The sequence below is a fragment of the Cervus elaphus genome, chromosome 19 (assembly GCF_910594005.1).
Source record: "Cervus elaphus chromosome 19, mCerEla1.1, whole genome shotgun sequence".
Classification (NCBI taxonomy): domain Eukaryota; kingdom Metazoa; phylum Chordata; class Mammalia; order Artiodactyla; family Cervidae; genus Cervus; species Cervus elaphus.
Window position 1 is genome coordinate 68,605,878 of NC_057833.1, and position 25,218 is coordinate 68,631,095.

Genomic DNA, 25,218 nt, shown 5'->3' on the forward strand with positions numbered 1-25,218 from the left:
TTGCAACTTCCTACGAGTTTTGAAATAATTATTTCAAAATAAAGAATTTTTAGGGGGGAAGGAGCTTCTTGGGAAAATGGCCAATTCCAGAACTGAGACAGAAGTTTAAGATAAGCTTGGAAGAGCTCCAAAAAATGATGGAGATAGGCTAAAAGGGCACAGAAGTCAACCTGGCAAAATCTGGGGCAAGTGAAGCAGCAAAATCAATGCAGTAATAGATTACAACCCACCGCATAAAACAGAAAATCAGGTACCCACACTGATACAAACCGAGTATGTTAAAAGTCGGTAACTGACAGAATATCTACACAGTCGCAAGGTATCTCTGTACAAAATACTTTTTACAAAAAGGGAAGAAAAGTAACTTTAAAATGGAGGAGCCTGAAGGCACCACCATAATCAAGTGATCAAAGTGAGCGTTATCAGTGACGGTACAAACCGCACTCATGCGCCGCCTGCAGGAGGCAGGGTACCACCCGCCCCAAGCGCACTCCACAGCCGGACCCTGGGCACCTGTGAGCATGTTCCTCTACGTGGCAAAGGGGAATCACGGTTGCACAGGAAATTAAATTTGCCAATCACATGACTTTAAAATTGAGACTAACCTCAATGACCCCAGTGTGATCACAGAGCCCCTTCAGAGTGAGAGCAGGGAGGAGACGCCAGCACAGGTGCACGAGGTCCAGACTGGCTGGCTGTGCAGAGGGGGAGACCAGACCACAAGTCAAGAAAAGCAGACGGCCCCGGAACCGGGAAAAGGCAAGAACGTTAACTTACAGTCTCCGAGAAGGATGTAGCCCTACCAACACCAAGACTTGAGCCCAGATCAGATCCATTTTGGACTTCTGAACTCAGAATTGTGACATTATAAATGTGTGTTTTTTTAAGCCACTGAAACTTGTGGTAATATTTTTTACAGCGCAAACTGAAAATCAGTAATACACCATCTAACAAAATGCACTGAAATTAACACAGCATCACTTCTATGATACTCCTGGCAAAGATGTTCAGCCTACATCTAATGTAAAGAAACATCAGACAAACTCACATTGAGAGGGACTCTCTAAAATAAACTGGCCTGTATTCTTCAAAAATATCAGTATCATAAAAGAGCGAGCAGCTGAAGGACTACTGTAGATCAAGAGTTGGAGAGACAGGACAACAAAAGGTGTTAAGTGATCCTAGATTGACTGTATCCTTCTATAAAGAATACCACTGGGGCAACAACTGAGAGCTGAATGGAGGCCTAAGGATCAGACAGCTGTGATGTATCAATGTTAAATTTCTGCCTTTGATGGCTGTACTGTCAGGCAAGAGAATGTCTCTGTTCATAGGGAAAATGCACTACAATATTCAACAAAGAAGAGACTTCATGTCAACAACTCTATCTCAAAAGATTCCAGAAATAAAAGTTATTTGTATTCTACCCGCAACTTATCTGAGTTCATTGCAACAAATAAGCAAATAAAATAAATGCAGTAAAACCCCATATTGCAACCCAAGTCCTATCTGGGCTGGCAACTATCACGTCCCCAAACAGCTCAGAGGCATGCACGCTCTCTGGGGAAAACACACAGACTCCACACGTAGAGAGACCCAGCCCGAGAGAGAACAGGTGAGGCAGAGACTGCAGGGAGCTCCCCTGGTGGCTCAGCGGCAGGTAAACAACCCACCTGCCAACGCAGGGGATGCAGATTTGATCCCTGGGTCGGGAAGATCCCCTGGAGAAGAAACGGCAACCCACTCCAGTATTCTTACCTGGGAAATCCCACTGACAGAGGAGCCTGGTAGGCTACAGTCCACAGAGTGGCAAAGAGTCGGACACAACTTTGCGACTCATCAACAAGAGCCCTGGAGTAAAATAAAGGTACTCACACTCACAGGTCCCTCAAGCACCACACTAATAAGCCTTCAGTGAACAAGCCTCACCCTCGAAAAAAACTTCCTTCGGCTTTATCATAACTTACTCCTAAACGCAAGCCACCAGCCCAGGGATGGCCAAATATTTGAGGAAAGCAGCCAAAACTCAAAGACAGAAATCAAAGCAATTAGAAAAACAGAATCCACAGGAAATGGAGACAATGCCATGAAGGGGGGAAAAAAGGCAATTAATCATAATATGAATGTGCCTGAAGAGGTAAAAGAATATATGAAACCATGAAGTAAAAACAAAATACTAATGAAAAAAAGGGCGGGCGGGGGAAAAAAGGGGGGGGGGGGGGGGCGGGCAGGAAGGGGAGCAGAGAACATAAAAAAAATATCCTGATGGAAAATAAAAGTTGAAAAATATCTCCCAATAAGGGTAAAAAATAAACAAACAGAAAATATTCAAAGCAACACTACAAAACTTCAGAACACTACAGATGAAGATCAGCTCCTCAAAACTCCTGGGGAGTGGGAGGGTTCACATAAAAAGAACCAAAATCTCTAATAAGTCAATGGATCCACATTAATATTTAGCAGTCACTAACATCACAGAGTTAGATATTTTGTGCCTCCTAAAGTTAACATCCCACCCATGTAGTCTCCCCACTCACCACTTCTCAGAAAACACAGAATTTTATCAGGTCTCCAGATCTCACTGCCACGCACAGGAAATACATTACAAGGGGCGGGGACACATCAACGACACCACAGGGTTTCATTCAGCAACACACAGGCTGTAGAAAACTTCAAGACAGATGATACAGTTTCTTCAACAACTAAAACTCAAGGGAAAAAAATAACACTGATAGATTAAAAGACTTCAGAGGTCTGTCAGTCAATGACAATTTATGGACCTTACTAAAGATTCTAATTTAAATAAACTGTTTTAAAATATAATTATGAGGCAATCAAGGTAATGTGAACTTAAACTGGATTTTTGAGGAATTACTATTAATCTTTTAAAGGTATGATATTACTACAAGGGTTGTAGTTTACAAACGAGCCCTTATCTCTTAGAGAGACAAACAGAAATATTCAGAAGTAAAATTATGTATCTGGGTTTGCTTGCATGAAATCAAAACGAAGAGGGATAGACAGGACTATAAATTTTTAAAAAGTGGCCATGAGTTGACCAATGTTGAAGTTGGGTAATGGTTACATGGGGAGTGCACTATGTCCTCTGACTTTTCCATACTTTTGGAACCAAGAATACAAATTATATCTGCTATAAGAAGCCAGAAAACCATGAAGCAATTCATTCAGAGTTCTCAGTGAAAATTACATTCCAACTGCAATTCTACCCAGTCAAAACTTTTACTCCTGAAAGAAAACAGATTAAAGACACTTTCAGATGATGTCTCAAAAAATTAACCTCTCGTGCATTCTTTCTCAGGAAATACTAAAAGTTGTGCTGACAAAATGAAAGAAGAAAGTTGGAGGAGGAAATGGCAACCCACTCCAGTATCCTTGCCTGGGAAATCCCATGGACAGAGGAGCTGGGTGGGCTACAGTCCATGGGGTCGCAGAGTCGGGCACAACTTGGCAACTAAACAACAACATACATAGGAAAAGAACATAAAAGAAAGTAGATACATGTATGTATAACTGACTCACTTTGCTATACAATAGAAACACAACACTGTAAATCAACCACACTTTAATAAAAAAATTTTTTTTAATTTCCATATAGGAGTAGTTTGATGGAGGGGCCCTTAAGGAAGGGGGTGGGGGTGGGTGAGAATGAGGAATAGGACAACTAATTATTTAATCTTTGTGCAAAACTATACGGAGAGGCTATTAGAAGGTATGGGGAAACTCAAACACAAGGACCTAGAAAACAAAGCAAAACAAAATCATAGGAGGAAAACAAAACAGGAAAAACAAAATTATACAAGGAGGGAAATGTAATCATAGTATACAATTTGCCTCCATGGTGAATAAGACTTACATAATCATCATACTACCCTGAATGAAAATATACATGTAACTAACGGATCGATGGAAGACGTCTAAGACAGGTGGTTTTAAATTAGTCGTCTATCTTAAAACAAATGGCAACCCACTCCAGTATTCTTGCCTGCAGAATTCCATCGACAGAGGAGCATGGCGGGCTACATTCCATGGGTTCGCAGAGTCAGACAAGACTGAGCACACAGCCACACACACCTTAACAGAAAATCAATAGATAACGTCTTAAATCTTATGTCAAATACCAGAGTAGGGTCAGAGTTACCCACCCAGCCTCCAATTTCCCCTTTTTTCCGCTGTAACCTAAGTCAATTTTGTCCAGAACTCTTTTGCACACTCACCCATTTAGGCACGTGCTCATGGAAAGCACTCAGTTCCACGCGTGTGCCCAACTGGTCTAAACATCATTCCGTTTCCCTTTCTAGTGAGTGTTTCACAAACAGGCCTGTAAGCCAGGAGGTAGGTCTGCCAGTGTTTCCAGGTAAAGTTTCCACATTCTTACAGTTACACGAAAGATAATTTTCCTTCTCTAGACACTGCTGTACCTGGATACAAGTCTGAATCTCCTGCATCTTACTAAGTTGAGGATGTAACCAGTCAATGACTAAAAGGGGAGATGGAAACTCAGGGCCCTGAAGTCATTATTGTGCCACAAAACCTATTAGCTGAAGAACCCACCCTACCTCTGGACTTCTAACTGTGCGTTAACTGGAAGCCAGTTTGGGTCGTGGTCTCAGTACTAGCATCCAAAAGCAGGAAGCACAGCTCCAGGGAGCAGGACCAGGAGTAAGGAGGGCTGTTCCCAGGGAAAGGTTTTACTTCACAAGCCTTTCAGTAGGTATTCAATTTTGATTATTTGCATGTTAAAACCAAAAATTAATTCTTAAAAAAACTTGCAGGAAGCAAAAAGAGACTGAAGAGCTGGCCTGTTGAGAACTAACGAACAGTAGTGTAAAGAATGGATTTAATTGAAGACAAGCATTCGCCCTTTTCACACACTGTCAACAGTAGGCAGAGACTATCCCCACAGGGAAACTGAGGCTCAGAGATGTTTCTAGGGCTGGGATTCAAAGCCAGGTGCCTGGCGCAGACTGCAGCAAACGCACTCGTCACACCCTCCCCACCGTCCGGCACGGACAGACTCTAAGGTGGCTCCCAGCACACGGCCTCCCGCTGCCAGGCCCTTCCACGGGCCCTTCCCTGATTCAAGACCCAGGACTTGCTGTCAAGCAAGAGCACAGAGGCAAGGCGGAGGGACGGCGCTCGTGCGGTCATGATACAGGAGACCACGCAGCCGTCTGTGCAGACTCGATCCTTCACTGTCTTGGAGCAACTTGAGTGGCCACGATGGGAAAGGACCACACCCCAGGAAACTGAGGGTGGGTGCCTGCCAACAGGTAGCAAGAAACTGCAGCCCTCCGTCCAGCACCGCACAGGGCACTGAACACTACCACCAGTCAAACGAGCAGAGAGAAGACCTTTCCCCAGGGAAACCTCAGACGAGACCACAGCCCCGTCAACCTTCTGACCGCTGTCCTGAGACCCAACTAAGCTAAGCTGTGCCCGTCCACCTGACCCCCAGACACTGTGAGGCCACAGAAGCATGCTTTCAGCTTCTAGCTTTATGGTGATATTGTTACAGATCAAGTAATAACGAGCACACTGTTGCACAATAAAGTTCTTCTGCCATGTCCTGGTGCTTTGCTGAAATAATGGTTTTCAACTACTCTTAACTACACAACAAGCCAACTTCAGGTTGGCAGTCACAATTTGCTCTTTTTTAGAAAAAATTCATGTACCAAAATGTCAACATTAACCACAATCTGACCCTGTGCTTTACTTGTATTTTTTACTGAGGTATATGTGACAAAATATTAGTTTCAGGTGTACAACACAGTGATTTGACATTTGACCCTGCATTTTAATAACCATTTTAATAACCTTGTTTGCTAATTCCATTGTCTCTATCATTTGCTTCTACTGACTGAGTTTTCTATGTCTTCAAGTTTACTAATCCTCTCTTCTGGAATGTCAAATCTGCCATTAATGCCATCCAATATATTTCTCATTCCACACATTAGCTGTCGCCTCTAAAAGTTTGACATGGGTCTTTTTATGTCTTTCATACTTTCTAACTTTTTGAATAGATGCAATACAGCAACTGCTTTCATGTCCTTGCCCATTAATTCTAATATCTGTCAATTCTAGGCTGGTTTCAATCTACTGATACCAGTCACATTAACCTACATCTTCACACATTCAGCTATTTTTGATTGGGACATTTTTACATTGTTGACTGCTGGGTTTCTTTACATTTCTTTAAAGAGTATTGGCCTTTGTAAGGACAAGCAATTACATTACTTTCAAATTACAGGTGACCCTTCAACAACAGAGGGGTTAGAAGTGCTGACCACTCCACCCCATCCCACTTCCCCCACCACCAACACCAACTCAAATCTCCAAGTATAAACTCACAGCCAGTACTCTGTACCTGCAGTCCCACAGACCGGCATTCAGTCAACATTTACAGCGATCACTAAATTATGGAACTTTTTCTGCGCATGCCTTCCTTCTTTCAGAACTCTGCTCCTCACATCAGAACCATTCTGGCCTCCCTCAACTCCAGTCTTTCTTTCCTCAACTTGTGGGCTTTATCTGGGATCTCCTTCGGTGGCTCAGTCGTGAAGAATCCACCTGCCAACGTGAGGGATGTGCGTTGGGTGCCTGGATCGGGAAATCCCCTGGAGGAAGAACTGGCAACCCACTCCAGTATTCTTGCCGGGAATCCCATGGACAGAGGAGCCTGGGAGGATACAGTCCACAGGGTCAGAGAGTTGGACATAACTGAGCACACACGCACATCCCTGCAACAAGATCTGAAGACTGCCTCCAGGCAGAAAGCTGGACCATCACAGGACTCACCGCGTTTGTTCCCCATCTGTTAGGTGTCACAGTTCTGCACTGCCTATTGTTTAATATCCAAAAACAGCTGTTCCACGTATTTTGTCCCGTTTCCTAGCTGTTTATGCTGGGAGGATAAATTCAGAAAGTTACTGCCCTGCAGTAAAAGGCAGAAGTCAAGACTTCTGACAGTAATTTTAAAGTAAACATTTTATCAGATGCAATCCCTAAACATACACACATACATCATTATAACAGAATGTGTCAGTCGCTCAGCTGTGTCCAACTCTTTGTGACCCCATGGACTGTATGTAGCCCATCAGGCTCCTCTAGTTCATGGAATTCTCCAGGCAAGAATACTGGGGCAGGTTGCTAGTTCCTCCTCCAGGGGATCTTCCCAACGCCGGGATGTAACCTGCATCTCCTGTATCTCCTGCATTGCAGACAAGATTCTTTACCCACTGAACCATCAGGGAAGCCCCAGTATCACTTTACCCCATCTTTACTTTTACCACGGTATTTATCGCTCCTGGTCAGTATGTCAGTTGCTTTCTTGCTTGCTCTACACTTCACAAGAGGATGTAAGCTCTGTGAGCACAGGGATCTTACCTACACTGTCACCCTGAACATCCAACACCTAGAACACACCCTGGCCGAGAATAAGCACTCGAATTCAGTAAAATCATTAAATCGATACGCAAAATGTTTTGTGAGTGTTTCACTTACTACACACTGTGAACTCTCCTACTCAGTGAATTCTCTCTAGACACAGATACCTGACCCTAGAGAGCTCCCTCAGACTGTCTATTACCGAAACTAGCACCGTCTCAGTACAGGTTCTAGTTGCAAACAAAAGAAACTAACTCTGGCTTGGCTGAAACTGAAAAGGAAGTTATTAAAGAGTATTAGGCAACTCACAGAAAACCCCAGGAGGGCCAGGCTGGAAGGCCATATAATCAAGAACACCCAAAAGGCAAACCACAGATCTGGTCCAGTGGAGACAACACAGGATTCGGTCCCTGTGACTTGCAGAGACACTGCAGACACCGGAACGAAGTGCTAGGACTGGATCTGTCGCTGACGGCCTCCAGAAGAGACACCACGGCCATCCCCCTTCCATGCGGACATGGACTCTGCAAAGGGCCTGCTTCTGCAAACCATCAGCTTCTGAGGTGGTGGAATGGAGGCCTCAGGTCATATGAGGGCATTCTACGTCCCAAAAATGCAGAGAAAGTGAGCAACTGCCTTTCACAATGTAAGATGTCTACCTCCCTCTCACCGAGATTGTTAAGGTAAAGAATTCCATAAATGTAGAAAGCTATCAGATGTTCTGGTTTATCATCTGAAAGACTGATGAACTAGGGGCACAAAGTATGAATCCCAGCATACCACAACTTTTATCTCTCTCTCCAATTAACAAGTTACAGAAGCTCTACGTTCTTCCTCCTTTTCTCTCTAAACTTTTATTTAACTTTAGGGCCTTTAACTGTTCACTGGATTTTTTATTATCTAGAAGCAGCATATGCAAAATACTATGATTAACCTTAAGCAAATTTACTTCCCTGCATCGCAGTTTTTTAACTTATAAACAGATATTACCAACCACCTTCCAGTGCTAGCGCTAATATTAAAATAACTAATAATGAATCTGTACAGTGTCTGGCCCATAGCAGGCAATCAATTGATAGTAGCTAAAGAAAACTGGGCGCTGAAGAATCGATGCTTTTGAACTGGGGTGTTGGAGAAGACTCTTGAGAGTCCCTTGGACTGCAAGGAGAACCAACCATCCTAAAGGAGATCAGTCCCGGGTGTTCACTGGAAGGACTGATGTTGAAGCTGAAACTCCAATACTTTGGCCACCTGATGTGAAAAGCTGACTCACTGGAGAAGACCCTGATGCTGAGAAAGATTGAGGGCAGGAGGAGAAAAGGACAACAGAGGATGAGATGGCTGGATGGCATCACCGGCTCAATGGACAAAAGTTTGAGTAAACTCCAGGAGTTGGTGATGGACAAAAAGGCCTGGCAGGCTGCAGTCCATGGGGTCGCAAAGAGGGGGACACGACTGAGTGACTGAACTGAACTGAAACCATCAAATAGTAGCTTACTTTTTAACAGGAGAAATGCACTGGCTTACATCAACATCTTTTTTTATAACTCTGTCAATGTCAACAAGTTGAAGATCTGAGTTTCTATTCTGCATTGGAATTATAACCATTATCCTCCTTAGTCCCTACTTCTTGTTGTTCAATCACCCAGTCATGTCCAACTCTTTGCAACTCCACGGACTGCAGCACACTAGGCCTCCCTGTCCCTCACCATCTCCGGGAGTCTGCCCAAGTTCATGTTCATTGCATCAGTGATGCCGTCCAGCCATCAGCGTTACCAGAACTTTCATCTATCTCAAGTAACAGGTTATAGAAGTCCTATGTTCCTTCTTTTCTCTCTCAATATTTAACTTCAGGGCCTTTAACTGTTCACTGGGTTTTTTATTAAATACTATGATTAACCTTAAGCAAATTTACTTCCCTGCATTGCAGATTAGTCCCTATGTTACCAGAAATAAAGCAACAAGAACCTTAAGACATGTTGCCACCAAAACTAAGTTCAAGGAATACATAAGTAGATGGGCAATGGGATGGCTGACTGGATGGAAGCATCAAGCCATGTTTTCTTTTAGAGTTCTCTTGAGTGAGTTCTAACTCTACTGAAGAGCTTCAAGAGGGCAGGTACCATGTACGTCCATGTGATTCACAACTATGCCAAGGGACTGGCATGGGCTCAGGCAAAGAGCCAAAAAATAAAATCTGAATATTTGCTTTTCTAAATATTTACTACAGAAACTAGTCACTGAGAAAGATTTCAGAACTACTTCAAAACAAATCCCTTTTAAGCTTTTAAAAAGATGATTCACCTGACAAGATCAAAAGCCTCAACAGTGTTCTAACTACAAAAGTCAATTCTTTTGAAAATCCATCCATACAATGAACTTTCCCTCAATCATTTTTGTTCTGTGAAGAAAAAGTAAAGCCAAAAAGTATCCAAACAAACTACTTTCTTTAACTTTCCATCACTTTTTAAATGACGTCAAAGCTAGAGCTTATTTTAAATGTGAACCTGACACCTACTGCTAATGCTGGACTGACTTTCCAGATGTAATTGTTGAATGAACCGCACTTTGCTGGCTAAAAATTATAAAGAGCCGGGCTGGTTCCCTCCACAATTTAAAACTCCAAATGATCACTCCAAATGACCACAAAGGACTGTATCTACTTCAAAAAACTACGAAAATTATGTACTCCTTTAATAAAGAGGGCACCATCCTCCCATTCCATCATACAATGCCAAGTTTCTAAGAGCTAGTAGGTGTTGACACTTCATATGCACTCGTTAAACTAATCCATGAGTAATTAACTTGGTCTTTTTACTGGCTACATAATTTCCCAATCTATCTTTTAAAAGGATCACTTTTTTTCTTTTTAAAGGCTCCTACATTCCCTGTTCAACTCTTACTCCAAATGCACATTCCCCTTATGCAATCATTCGGTGCCTGAGACCAACATCAAAATGTAGTTCACTGTTTTAGTACTCGCCATATATGGCAAAGACCTGCCCTTCAATTGCGGGGGGGGGGGCAAAACAACACTGCCCCCAGGCTCTCCGAAGGGGATGAATAAAACAAGGACTAAAAAAAATTACCAACTGTGATAAACGTGGTAAAGAAAAGGACAGGGAAACATGAGTTATTAAAAAGAAAAAGTGACTGGGGCGGGGGGTCTGCTTTCCCTGACAGAGTGATAACTGAACTGAAAGTGAAGGAGAAAAAGAAGTTAACGAAAAGAAAAGGGATGATGGCTGGCTCAGAAGCAGACACCCAAAGACACGGATCCCAAGGCATGGGAGAAAAGATTGCCTAAATCAGCTGGAGCCAGGTCATCCAGACAGCAGGTCCTGAGTATGGGCTTCATCCTGGAAGTCACAACAAATTACTGAAGAGGTTTGGGGGGCAGGGGGAGTTGTTTTTTTTTTTTTTAAGTACCAAGAATTTCTGCTCATCCATTTGTTTAAATCCCTCTTTCATTCCTATCCACTCTATTGAATTTTATTTCTTGACCTTTCCTACATGCCCACATCCTTTATTTCAAATGTCTGTATCTTATTCAGCAAATAGCCTTCTTTCAAACATATCCCATGAATCCTAAAACTTGTCTTCAAATTCTTCCCTTTGCATAGCTGATTCCAATACTGCTGAGTAACGATGGGCCTCAGGCCAATTCCTAAGTAAGTTTACCTAGTTTTACTGACATTTTGAACCATTTAATGACATTTAATGACAGAACCATTATAGGGAAATTCAAAAAGTGAAATTAGACTGCAAAATATGCTGGGATCCTAATAATTTTACTACCATTGCTCTTTTGGAAAACTTTAATGAAACAATCTTTTGTACCACATAAGTAACGTGTACCAAAAATAAATGTGTTTGATGTAAAGATGAAGTAAAAGACACCACTGCGGTGACAGCTGTTCTTTTTCAAGGGGAAATGATCAAATAAGAACAAATTTTTCAGCAGACAGTATTTGTCTTTAAGACAGGAGTCCTACTTATACCCAAATAAAGTTTAACTTAAACTGTTAAAGGGACTTTTAAAAGTAGACAAAAGTTTTGACCTCCAAAAAGCACCACTGAATCTCATTCCATTTCATAGACTGTGCTCCCTTTAATGAAAACGCCCGTCTGCCCTAGACTGAGTCCGTAATCCCTCACTAGAGCCGACTGCATCACGGTGCAGGCACTGATCCCTGGCCCCAGGGCCACGTGTGGCGTCCAATAGGTACTCAATAATAGCTCTATCCACCTCACAAGATAAACGATTTTTAGATAACTGGTCTCCCAATAAGAACATATGTGACAATAACAGAACAAATATGGTATTTTTCAGGAAAATACGAAGCTACTCAGAATAAATTGAATGCACACGTTTAACTACTCCACACAACTACTCCACACTTCTCAGCCCATGAGCTGGGGACACCTCTTCCTCTCCAGCTCATTGCTGCCAACGCTGCCTTCCTCCACTGCCCCATTTTGTAGCTCATTTTTAACAGCGCTACAAGTTATTTCTAGCTGGCAACAAAGGTCCGTCTAGTCAAAGCTATGGTTTTTCCAGTAGTCATGTATGGATCTGAGACTTGGACGGTAAAGAAAGCTGAGCGCCGAAGAACTGATGCTTTTGAACTGCAGTGCTGGAGAAGACTCTTGAGAGTCCCTTGGACTGCAAGGAGATCAAACCAGTCAATCCAAAAGGAAATCAGTCCCAAATATTCACTGGAAGGACCGATGCTGAAGCTGAAACTTCAATACTTTGGCCACCTGATGCGAAGACTGACTCACTGGAAAAGACCCTGATGGTGGGAAAGATTGAAGGCAGGAGGAGAAGCAGACGACAGAGGATGAGGTGGTTGGATGGCATCACCAACTCGATGGACATGGGTTTGGGTAAACTCTGGGAGTTGGTGATGGACAGGGAGGCCTGGCGTGCTGCAGTCCACGGGGTCGCAAAGAGTTAGACAGGACCAAGCAAATGAACAACAGCAAGTTATTTCCACCTGTCACTAACAGAAGGACTGAACTACAATAATTCTCTCTTCTGTTCTTCCACTGTTCCTTCAGGACCTTACTAGGAAATATTCTCAACTGTTCCCATCAAGCCAATCATTCGACTCCTCAAGAGCTTTACTATACTGCCAACCAAAGTTGAATTCTCTCCTTTCTATCTCCAGAACCTGGAGTCCCAGGTCAGGGCTTCCCTGGTGGCCTAGTGGTTAAGAATGCACTAACTGTTAACAGTCATGGTCTTCTTTGTCCTAATCTTGCTGGTATAGACACAACTATTTCAACACTTAACAGCTGAGGTCACCAAACCTTACTCATTTTTGTAGTGAAAGCTTCTACCACCACAATTCAAGTATCTTACAGAGGACAGGCAAAAGTTTGCTCAGTTGAAGAGGAACAAGACTCACTTTTTACAAAGCATTTACAATTTATCAAAACATCATTTTTCATTCAACAGAATACAGAAAAATCACAAAACAATTTTAACTAAATAGCAAAGAATGAATATTCTGTTAAAGTGTAAGACTTACAGTATACCATAAGATGCTCAAATTCACTCATGAAGAAAATTCAAACAATTAGACTGCACTGTTCACCTATTAAATTGACAAAGATTTAAAACTTGAATAATGCCAGTACTTTTGAGATTTGGGAAACTACACAGTCTTAAACATTGCTGCTGAAGTATAAATTTGTGCTACTTTTTGGAAGACAGTTTGGCAAAACATACTCATGTGCATGTATCTGGTGAACCAGCAATTTCTCTTATAAATATGTATCCTCTGGCTAACACTGACAAAAAAGTTACATGTACAGGGATGTACACTGCAGCACTGTTTAAAACTGGCAAAATTATGGGCTTCCCTGGTGGTCCAGGAGTTAAGAATCCACCTGCCAATGCAGGGGACATGGGTTCAGTCCCTGGGGCAGGAAGATTCCACGTGCCTTGGAGCAATGAAGAGTAGCCCCTGCAATGAGAGAAAGTCTGCAAGCAGCAACCAAGACTCAGCACAGCCAAAAATAAACAAAATATTGTTTTTTAAAGTTCTAAAAATAGGGGGAAAAATTAAATTATCTTTAATGGAGATTGACTCAGTTGTGTTGCATCCATAACACCAAAAACTTCCCAACTGTTAAAGAAAAAAAAATACAGGGAAACTCTACCACCTGATACAGAAGTATTTCCAAGATAGAGCAAGACATTTAAGTTACAAAACCACATGTTTAGCAAGACCCCATTTGTTTTTTAAGTACACAGAGCATACACATACACAATGTCGCACTTGAATAAAAAAAAAAAAACGGGATCACACTAAACATACAGTTTTGTCATTTGTTGTTGTTCAGTCGCTCTTTGCAAACCCATGATCTGCAGCATGCCAGGCTCCTTTGTCCTCCACCATCTCCCAGAGTTTGCTCAAATCCAAGCCCATTGAGTCAGTGACGCCATCCAACCATCTCATCTTCTGCTGCCCCATGTTTTGTAACACACGTGTATATACCAAATGTTTATATATACAGTTTGCATATATACATATAGAGCATTTCTGGTAGGAAAAACTAAATAGCTGTTACTTATGGAGCACAGGTGGGGAGGGCTGGGGGTGGGTGACCCCATTCATTCTATACGGCTGGATCTTTTTTTTATCATGAAAATAAAAAACTTGTTGATCTTTAAAAACTAAAATTCCCCAAATCAAAATAATACATTTGAGGTCTGCTCTAAGACTGCTCAAACAGGACTCCTAAACACGAGAAAGCACGAAGAGGACACTCCTACTCCAATGACCACGCATCCAATCAAGCCCAGAGGTCCTCAACACATTATCTATGGTCCCAAGACCAACCCTGACTGGCCAGCAAGGGCCAGCCCAACGCTAACAACCTCAGCCACCAGAGAAGCCTCTGAGCACCGTGCCCGGGCCGCACCACAAGCAGACACTTCTCAAACAGGCCTGACATTCTCCTTGGACAAGAGCACATGTGCCCTCACCCTCCCTCCTCTTCCCAAAAGCTCTCTTATTAGTGTGGGTGCTCATCTCCAAGGTTTAAAATGACAGCAGCTAATTAATAAAGTGTTAACCTGGTAACAGGTGAAGGCTATTTCCCTAGGAATGTTTCCATTTTAAATTAGGGGATCCAGCTCTTACCTTAATCTACAGGTATGAATTCAACGGTGAGAATGGCAAGTGAATCAGCTGAAAAGGGAAGGAATGATCTGAGAACATGGCCTACACCTTTGTTCCTTCTGATCATGCCAAATCCACACGTCCTTATCATCTACCCTAACGCTGGAGATAAACCTCTCTACCCACTACAGCACCAACACTAATGATACCTGATTTAAAACCTCACCTTCCCACCTTTAAATATTTATTGGACCAACTCACAGTATTTTTCTAAGAGGCTCAGAAGACAGTGAAGTGAGCCAACCACTCAATAGCAATGAGCTCACACAAATAGCAACATATTTGAATGACAGATCTTCCTATAAAATAAAAAATGCAATTGTACTCTTCTCCTTCCTCTTTTCTGGGGAAAGAACAAAGAACCAAGAGTCGGGAAAACATGCGCTAGCCCCCACCCCCAACCTGCTTACTCCGAGGCACTGGTTAGTCATTTCATTTCTTTGCATCCATTTCCTCCTCTAAGATGAGAAATGAACTATGTCAAAGTTTCTCAAAATGTTTCTACCGCATCAGGGATACTTGCAGTCCCAATTAAGACAGTGGATTCCAGCGCATCACCCAAACCTTCAGAAAGACGAGTCTCAGGCTGGGGAATCCCACAACTCCGACAAGTTCTCCTGAAAACTATCTGAGGCTCATTAGTTCCTCAGGTCTCTACTTGACCTAATTATAGGCTAGTTCAAAGGAATCCTAGACCTTCCTCTTCTGTCAAACCCACAGAAAAAAAAAGAGCAAGACACTGGACAGGAAATGTGTAAATATCACTGCTATGATGGTTACAACTGCAGTGATCCAAACCCTTACTGAAGACCTGACAAGATCTTGCAATATTGAATTGCACTCTCCTAGTGCTGCTTGCTGAGGTTATGTACACAAATACACACAAAATGGTCCACAGGACTGCTAAAACTAAATCCAAAAGCTTAGGCTTCAAATACTGTTTAACAGTTACAGCAATCGAGAATCATGTTTCTATCAGAAAATACCTTCAATAAAATAATATGCTATTAGACTCCAAATTCCTTCCCTGTTATAAGTTTAGTTACATTAACTCTGACTACATATGTATATACTGCATATACTAAGTACTGATAGTCTATTTCAATTTACACATGATAGTTCAAACAATTAATGAGCAAATATGGAATATAAACATTAATTAGTGCAGTAAGTTGTCTTTTCAAAGTTCATCTGTTAAGTTTCTTCCAAAACATCTGAAAGAGTGACAGGCAATGCTTCATAACCCCCCCATTCTCCTATTCTTCAGTAAATACAGATTTTCAGGCAGACAATCAGCCACCCTACTGATGATCACATATCCCAGCCTCCTTTGCAGCTACATGGGGCCACCTGATGAAGTTCCGACCAACAGGTGTGAACAAGTCACGTATGCAATTTCCAGGTTCATCTTTGAAGAAGGGATGTGCTCCCCCACATCCTGTTCCTGGACCGTGAATGTGGTGGCGAGCTGTCTTGAACTGCAAGGGCCATTCGGTCCCATTAAGCACAGGAAAGCAACAAGACAGAAGGAACCAAGGTCCCCTGTATCTTGGAGCTGCCACACCAGCCTTAGACTACTTACATGAGAAAGAAAGAAACTCCACATTTAAGCCACTGTAGTCAGAACATGGGCCCAATCTTGTGTTCTAACTAATGCATACAGAAAGTTTATGTTACTAATAAATATTACATAATAGCTACTTACCAACTCAGTAAAGTTGAAACTCTAATTATAAATTCTTGGGTAACCTCACTACTGAAATTATTGCTACTGTACCATCTTACATTTATATGGCATTTTACACTTTTGCAAAGCATCTCATCAGAGCATCTCATTTCACATATTCCAAATCCTGGGCAGGGCAGCTAGGGCTTACGCGCGGTGGGCATACAGGATTCTAAAGCTCCGAAGCTACCCTGCCCAAGACTGCACAAGGAAGGAGTGGTGCTCAGGCTTCAGCACACAGGTTCTTCATTCCATCCTTCTGTGTACATGTGCATTCATCTCCTCCTGCTGTGTGCCCTGGGATTATTCCTGTCCAGACAGACCTTGCAGTTGAGCAGTAACAGGGAGAGACAGACAGTCACAGGATTCATGTAAACGTGCGTGCTGTGCTGTGCTGAGCCACGCAGTCGTGTCCACCTCTTTGCGACCCCCATGGACTGTAGCCCACCAGGCTCCTCCGTCCGTGGGATTCTCCAGGCAAGAATACCGGAGTGGGTTGCCATGCCCTCCTCCAGGGGATCTTCCCAACCCAGGGATTGAACCCCAGTCTCCTGCATTGCAGGCAGATTCTTTACCAGCTGAGCTACCAGGGAAGCCCGTACACATGCATACCTATGAGTAACTGTCAGGTTACTTTTTAACAAGGGCTGTCCCAAAAAAGCCATTGGTAAGAACGCATGGCCAAGGAGTCTGACTTACAACCGAGTCTGGGGAAAGAAGTAGCATTTATGTTGAGACCCTGAGGATGGGCATCATCCTCACGGTAAAGAGGGAAGGAGGGAGGGAGAAGACTGTTAAGAAATGTATGTCTGTTATCTCAGTCTTCACAAGAACCCCATGGTAAGGATCACCAACCCATCTTACAGATGAAGAAACTGATATTAAGCAAAACCACTGTGCCTTAAGTCCACATTGCCAGTGAGAGGCAGGACTGGTTGAGATTCCAGACCTGCCTGACTCTGGAGGCTCTGCCTGGTACCACCTCACAGGCCAACACTCTCTCCACAGATATCACGCTTCAGCCGCTATCTCTACCTCCGTAGTAAGCAGATTTGGAGTAGATCTCATGTTTGAGCATCTTCTTACCCAAATACATGTGCTAAAATGCCAATCTTAACCACAAATATCCAGAAAACAAAACAAAAAATCAACTCTTGTCAGTAAAAATTTTATATAGAGAAACAAAGAGAACTATTTAATGAACAGGGATGTTATTTAAAATAGAATTGATGCTAAAACCAGTTTCATTCCATGTTAAACCAGTTCACTAAGCACCTCTCCACAAAAGCAACTTAAGCAATTAAATTATGGGGCAATAAAATGAAAAATAACTCATCAAGAATATAGATACATTTTAAACTATTATACATATCAGATATGGGCACATGTTCATCAAACAATAAAAAATTAAAACAAGCAAAACTTTCACAGTATTACAAACTTTTAAAAGTCACCTTCTAGAAGAGAGGGTGCATAGCTCTGGGAGAAGAATCAATTGCCAAGAAGCCTAAATGGTTCTATATCAGCAAAATGCATGCCTACAAGGAACCACATTATTTTAGATGTTCAATGTACTGTAAGTTATCTCCAATGAGGAATTCTATCTCACTATGCAACTCTGGAAGAAGGTTTTCAAAGCAAAAGCATAACTTATTTCAAACGTTTGGCTGGTTTATACAATGCTGTTATTTCCAAGTCATTTTGTTTTCATATACCAAAAAATGAACTAAGGCTACCAGCAGCCACTAGGTTAGAAGATGAGACTTGTCAGTAATTACCTAATAAGAACCTTAAATTAATTACTTTAGTCACGTGAAGTCAACATTTCACTTTCACATAACCAACGGTAAACTTTACAGCTCTAGCTTTACATTATAACACTGATATAAAGCAAGATTTTGAATGATTTCTTTACTTAGGGGCAACTGGGGAGAAATTTTAGGTAATTTAAAATAATTTGATGATTTTCCCAAGTAATTAAACACAAATTATAACCTGCCCTCCCCAAAATTTTAATCCAAAACTGTGCCAGCTTTGGGTTATGAATTACCATAATTTCTCTAACCATCAAAACATTGCCCAGTGGCCAAAATAACATATGCTAAGAAGTCTTTTAAAAAGCATAACCACTGTGTATATGTAAGGTGCTCATACAAAAGTAATAAAGTTACACGTTCACTTTGGGCAAGTTAGTGTGTTAGTGTCAAGTTTCAGGGGCCCATGTTTGATAGTTTCAAGAAATATCTTTACTTCTAAATAGAAAATACATACAAGTATCTGGAGGTAAAACCACCAAAAAACTCAACAGGAACTAGTGATTCTTAGCTTACAGTTTAAATTACTGATAGGAATACAACAAAATTCTAAGACTAGTAGAATTTTGGGGAGAGAAGAGTCAATCTCTTCATAAAGACTCTTGAAGTTTGGGGGTTCTGTTGAGATCACAAGTTTAAATTTTTTTCTCAGGCAATGAAAAGAGAAACTGCTTGGGTGTGGGGGTGTGGGGGTGTGGGTGTAGGAAATGTGAAAGTTCTTTGAAATCAGAGAAAGCAAATGCTAAAGCAAAGAAAATTTGATACACGCCTTATGACAAAGAAAAAAGTCACAAATGAAGCCCCCTCTTCTATTTAGCTAGTTTTTAAGAGCATGCATAAGGCAACTCTCTTCTCACTCATAATAAAATTATTTCTATTCAGATTTTCTCCCCATGACTGGATAACTGCCAACCATATATACACACACGTGAAAACATCCCTAAGCATCCAAAACTTCTAAGCTTTTTGCTTGTTTTTGTTTTCAAGTAGTACCAAAGATTCCATATAAATTAGCATCTCCTTTCTTTGTATAGTTTCAAAACAAAATGTACGCCAAAGGTCACATTCATCATGCATTATAACAAGTTATCTTCAATTTTGCTTTCACAGATAATCGTGGGGCTATAAAAACCTATATAAATTCTTTAAATACCAGTTGCTGCACTTACCACTCCCCACTCCCACATCTCTAAGCCATAAACACAAAAACTCCCCATAAATAAAACTCAAGGGCAGACATCAGACAATATTACAGTGGGGGAAAAAATTCTAACCCAAGGTTGTGCTTGCTTTTTTTTTTTTTTAATCTACATTCCCAAACAAGACACTGCATTACAATGGAATATTTTCATTTATTTTGAATGTTAGTGACCTTAAAAGGCTGGGCTAAATGTCTGAATCCCTAAGAGACAGTTATTATGTATGTGTGTTACATTTCCAGTAAGTCCCACCAAAAGGTCTTTAAAAGAAATTTAAGATCTTAAACCTGAATTCCATATTCTGAACAAAAACAAAGATCTCACTAGATTTCACAGTCCATCTCCCACCCCTACCAATAACGACCATCCACTTCACTCAATTCTACTCAAATCCTTAATCTTTTTTAGATTTCAAAGGAAAGCCTTCACTTTACAGAGAGGGGATCCTTCTTTCTAGGAGACTTAATTTCTGAGCTTATGCCTCTTAGGAAGTTTCTGTACTCAGTTTTACAATTTGGTGTAGACACTGACAGAACTCCTTAACTTTCTGGCAAGGTTTGAAGTCTAAATGAATTTGGACAGCCACCATAAACACTATTGCTACTCCAAAGCAAATCCACTGAAACCAATGGGGTACTTTTAAGTGTTAAGTTGTACGTCTATTAAAAATCTTAATACAACTTGAGTAAACGTTTTTCATAACTGCTGTTTCCTTGAAAGCTATCTTCTTCAGTTTAAAATCTTACCACATGAAATTTTAGTTCTAGTCTCATATTTATAGCAGAAAAAAAAATTATCCTTAAAATAACTAATCAAAATATGGGAAATTTACAAAGCTAAAGGTAATTTCACTAAATTATTCAAACGCCCCCCAAAACAAAGTATTAAGTATATCCGTTCTTAAATACTTCGTATATGTAATGTGTAAGGACTCCCAGGGAAAATCTAAGTATTCAAAGATAAAAAATAACCAAAAATAACTTTGCACAAAACTTTCTTATGACTCATCAATACTTAAGTGATGACTATAATTAAAATTAAGTGTGAGGAACCAAACGCAGAACAGAATACTTTTTAATTCCTTCCATTCAAAAATTGTCTACACAGTTTTCTTCAGAGTGGGGGGAGATAGGGGGGAGCTGACAAATTAGTTTCATTAAGAGGGCCTTGCTTCATTCTCTCCTTTCCGCTTCTGCAAACCACAAAAGTTAATTCCACGCCAACACTATACGTGGATTCAACCCTGAGTCATTACAACCAAATAGCTCCAAAATTTGCCAGTACTTCTAATAATGAGTTATAAGCTAGTGATTAAGAGCCCGGGCTGGCTACAGACTCCCGGCTTCAGGAGTCCCAGCTGTGTGACCTTGGATGAGTCACCGCTCAGTTCCCTCATCTGTGAAATGGGTAACAGTTTCTACCTGGAGGATAATAGAGTTATTAATACGTGGTCCTAATCTTTTAACTCGGGAGCGAAACAATGTTATAAAGGGTGTATTTCCTGACAACCCGGGCGGAATTCAAGAAACAAATGGCGCTGGCGCTCAAGTACTGCACCTAGATCACCAAGATTCACATCATCCAGGGGTTTGGGACGACAGACTCAGCCAAGTCGTCGGAATCACTCACTAATTCTGCCCCATTTTTAACTATTTCAGACCGGGGAGGGGGGCGGGGGGAGGCCTTTCCGCCCAGTGTGAAGCTTCTTCAGCCAGCCGCGGCGGATCTAAGCCTATGAATAAGGCTCCGGCGAGTTCTGTGCCATACAACCAGGTTTCGATTATTAATTTACGCATCCGCGGCCCTCCGGCACCCTCCGAGGGCTGTGCTGCGCGGGTCACCAGCCCTCCGACGTCGAGCGGCCGGGCTCTCACGCGCACAACTTCCGAGCAGGCCGAGGGCCCGGGCTCCGCGAGCAAGCAGCCCGGAGGGCCGCGCGGGGGGGACGCGGCTCCCCGACCTTCCCCGGCGCCTCGCCCGGCGGCCGGGGGCAGCCCCATCAACCCCTGTAACCCGTGGCATTGTCCTTGCGGAGGACCGCGGCCGCTGTTCCCACACTGGTGGGGACCGAGAGGAGGGACGAGGGAGGAGCTGGGGGAAGAGGATGAGGAGGAAGAGGAGGAGGAGGAGGAGGAGGAAGACACCCTCCTCCCCTGCGCTCGGGCGACCAGGCAAAAGGTCTGGCGCTTTCTCCCGGCCCCCAGGCCCCGGCTCCCGGGAGGCCGCGGCCCCGGCCCCCCAGCCCTCCGCAACTTTCCCTTCGCTCGCGCCCGCCTCTCCTCCGGGACCGGGGCCTGTCGGGCGCCCTCCCGCCCGCCCTCCCTCCCTTTCCCCCCCGCCCCGACCCCGGGCGGGCGGCCGGCCGGCCGGCCTCGGGCCGCGGCGCCTCCTCCTAAAATGGCAGGTCCCTCCCTCCGCCCGGCCGGCCTCGGCGCGGGCCCCGGCTGCAGGCCGCAGTGGGGGAAGCCGGGCCGCCGGGCGCCGGGCGGGGCCGCGGCCGGACACTCACCGGGACGATGGCGGGGCGCTCGCGCCGTTCCCTCCGGTGAGTTTCTGCCGCCGGCTTCCCGCCGCCGCCGCCGCCGCTGCGCCCCCGCCGCGGCCTCCGCCGCCAGCGCCGCCCCGGCCGCCTCTCTCTCCGCCCCCGGCGCTCCCGGCTCCGCGGTCTCCGAGCCGCAGCCTCCTCAGGTCTCGCTGCCCGGCTCGCGGGTCCGAGCGGCGCCCGGTGGGGCGGGGGTGTGTGTGGAGGCCGGGGAGGCGGCAGCCCCCCTCCCCGGCAAATACCGCAGTCCCCGGACCCCGAGCCCCGCGGCGCGGCGGGGGCCGCGCGGCCCGGCCCGGCCCGGCGCGGAGGGCGGCGGCGGCGGCAAGGCCGGGCTCCCAGTCGCGGCCGCCAGCGGCGGCGGCTTCTTCTTCCCCGAGGACGATTTTGTAAATCTCACAAAATGGCGCGCGCTCCAAAGCTGCGCAGCGAGGAGCGCCGGGGCCCGAGCGGCGGCGGCGGCGGCGGCGGCTCCTCAGCCAGGAGAGCCCGAACCGCCCGCCCCCGAGTCCCCGCACGGACAGACGGACACACACTCACACTCTCTCACACACACGCGCGCACGCACCCTCGCACACGCTTCCTCTCTCTCTCACACACACACACACACACACACTCTCACACTCACACCGGTCCCGCCCGCTCGCCGGCGGCGGCAGCGGCAGCGGCAGCGGCACCAACAGCAGCAGCAGGAACAGCAGCACAAGCGGCGGCGGCGGCGGCGCCCGCACCCCCCGCTCGGGGTGTCCGCTCTCCTGAGCCCGACTTGGGCCGCGATCAGAGCAGCGACGGCAGCAGTCTCCCCGGATCCCCCCGCCGCTCTCGCCGCCGCCACCCCCGCCTCACTCCAATGGGGCTTTTTATTATTATTCGGGCGGGAAGCGAAAGGGTTTAAAAAAAAACCCAACCAACAAAATGGCGACGGACCGACCCGGTCGCTATAGCAACTGTCAATCAAAACGCAAACCCCCCCCCCCGCGGCTGACGTGCTGACGTCCTCCTCCCGCCACCCCCGGCCCCAAGCCGGGGGGCGGGGCCTGTTGCTCGGGCAACGGCAGATTCCGTTTCCCTCCTTTTCCCTCCGTTCCCCCACCCCTCGGCCTCCGTCCCCTACCGACCAACCACCCAGCCCCCCTCAGGTCACGTGAAGGATAAATTCGGAGCTCGCTACGAGTGTCAGAGGAGGGCGCGTGATTCGCTCGGGGGAGGGGAGCGGAGGGGGGACGGCCGGGCTGAGCGGAGGGAAGGGGAAGAGGAAGACAGGGCAGGCGGGCGGGTGGGGGCCGAGGCGGCGGCCCGGCCTGTGCGCGAGCACCCGCCGCTTCCCCGGCCACCCAGCCGCACCCCGGCCCGCGCGTGCCGCGCCCGCGCTGACTGCGGTCCCGGGAGCGCGCGCGTCCCGGCCTGCGCGCCGCCGCCGTCGCCCGCGGAGCCCGGCGCTTCCGCGTCGCGCGCGTGCAGCCCCGCCCGGGCCGGGGTGGGGGAGGGGAGGGGGCGGGGAGGACCCGGGGCGCCCCCCGCCCCCCGCGCTCCTGGGGCCGGGGCTGCTCACCTGCATCCCCGGGGAGCGCGCCGCCGGCCGCGCCCGCCCGCGGACTCAGCCTGCGCTTGGACCGGCTCGCGTGCCCCCCTCGCCGGAAAAGATGCCCACGGAGGCTGCGGCGGCGGCGGCGGGGGGTGGGGAAGAGGCCGCCTCCGCGCTTCAGACATCTCAGGAATTCCGGACTCTTCGCCCGGGTTCCGGGATGCCCCTGCGGCCGACGCCTCTCTTAAACCCTGGCGGTCGATCTTTGCAGCGGCCGGCGCCGGCTTTCAGAAATGACGGACGAAGCCATCATAAGCACTCCAGGCTTTTCCACGGATTTCAACCCCCCCACCCCCCATCCCTTTCGGGGCGCAGCCTTCCTTCCCCATCGGAATGCCCCGAAAATTGATCTGCTCAAAGCGATCACTGTATCCTTGTTTAACTTCCTCATTATCTCTTTCACGCAATAGCTCAGTTTCCAGATTCTCAATTCGCCCAATTAATTTTCTTTTTTAATATTCTGACCTTTGTTTTTCTTTATTCTGCCTGTCCCTTCCGCCTGGGTAAATATTACGAGGTGTGCCCACACCCCGCTCCCCCAGGCTTTAAAACCTAGGTATACTAGTAGCCATGCTGTGCTGGTTACTTTGTAATTAGTAGAGAGTCGCTGGGTTAAAAAAAAAAGCGTATTTTGTGCCAATACTAGTAAAGTGGAACTTGATGTTGTGCTAAAAAAGGATACTGTACGTAGTATTTTACTGCAAGTCCAACAATTTATTTCTAAGCTGGATTTTGCCATTTTCGATGATAGTGTTCATATCCTTTTTTTTTTTTTCCTTAAGCTGTTCACAAGTACAGTGGCAAGCAGATACAATCCCAGGTGTAAAGGGAAAAAAACCCATGGCCTATATGGGGAAAGAATCTTTAAGAAGAGTGGATATGTGTTTATGTATAACTGATTCGCTTTGCTGTACAACTGGTACTAAGTATTTTAATTCAACTATACTCCCAATTTAAAAAAAAAAAAAAAACTTTTAGTACAAATGGGACGGGGTGAGAAAAGAACAGCTCTGTAATAAATATTGATCTCTACCCTGTGTGACTGAACGAAAGACACAAGTTTTTTTTAACAAATGTTTCCCTCCTACGGTTATTAGAACGCTAATATACTAAAGCACCCATTCAAGTTAGTACAATCCAAGACTAAATTAGACGAAAAGTAGGCAAATAGGTTACTTCAGACTTATTCTCACGATATCAAAAGTAGCTATGACTATCAAAAGTTCTTTTGGAGCGCTGACAATTGACCTACTAACGTAAAGTCCGCATTCAACTTGATTGTTTTGAATGAGGTGGCCAAGAGTGTCCCTATTGGGGGTGAGAGTTTGCTACCTTGATTCTGCCCCAGCTTCCAGTGTCTTTCCTGCAACCAACTCCCTCTCTCCTGCTTCTCTTCACCCCGCTCCCCACCCCCACCGGTTCACCGCAGTTTCACTTCTATCAGAGCACTTAAGCATTTGCAACCTTCAGCATTAAATTGGAGTCAATTTTTTATTGCTGGTAATGAAGGAAACTAGCCTAATTAATCTTATAGATAACCTGAAAAGAATACGACAGTGGCTCACAAAACCTGCCCTTGGCTTTAGTCAGGTCCACCTGGAAGATTATCAGGGTGAGGCAGAATTTTGAGTTTACAGTCCTGCAGTGATAGAAGGCATTGCTGGTCTTCGTATCTAGAAGGCTGCACCCTTTCTGTCCCCCATCCCACTCCCCCCTCCTCCCAGCGTGACCGCGTTACACAACATGGATCAA

General features: G+C 45.1%; 2 protein-coding genes across 6 annotated transcripts in view; one reads left to right on the plus strand and one right to left on the minus strand.

Moving 5' to 3' along the window:
- Positions 1-23,452, minus strand: part of DYRK1A (dual specificity tyrosine phosphorylation regulated kinase 1A) — a 145,581-nt gene extending 122,129 nt beyond the window's left edge. For 2 of the 5 annotated variants that reach the window (XM_043875122.1, XM_043875118.1), the window contains exon 1: positions 21,849-22,003. The gene's annotated coding sequence lies outside the window, so the exon portion shown is untranslated. Of the gene's footprint in view, positions 1-2,537; positions 2,556-21,848; positions 22,018-23,433 lie in introns of those variants that run through there. The other 3 variants (XM_043875119.1, XM_043875124.1, XM_043875121.1) reach the window with 3 other exon arrangements.
- Positions 447-23,815, plus strand: LOC122675235 (collagen alpha-1(I) chain-like). Its single transcript, XM_043873659.1, has 6 exons — positions 447-515; positions 600-793; positions 20,998-21,399; positions 21,544-22,395; positions 22,905-23,358; positions 23,450-23,815. The coding sequence occupies exons 1-6, from the start codon at positions 447-449 to the stop codon at positions 23,813-23,815; spliced, it is 2,337 nt and encodes a 778-aa protein (XP_043729594.1).
- The last annotated feature ends 1,403 nt before the right edge of the window (positions 23,816-25,218 follow it).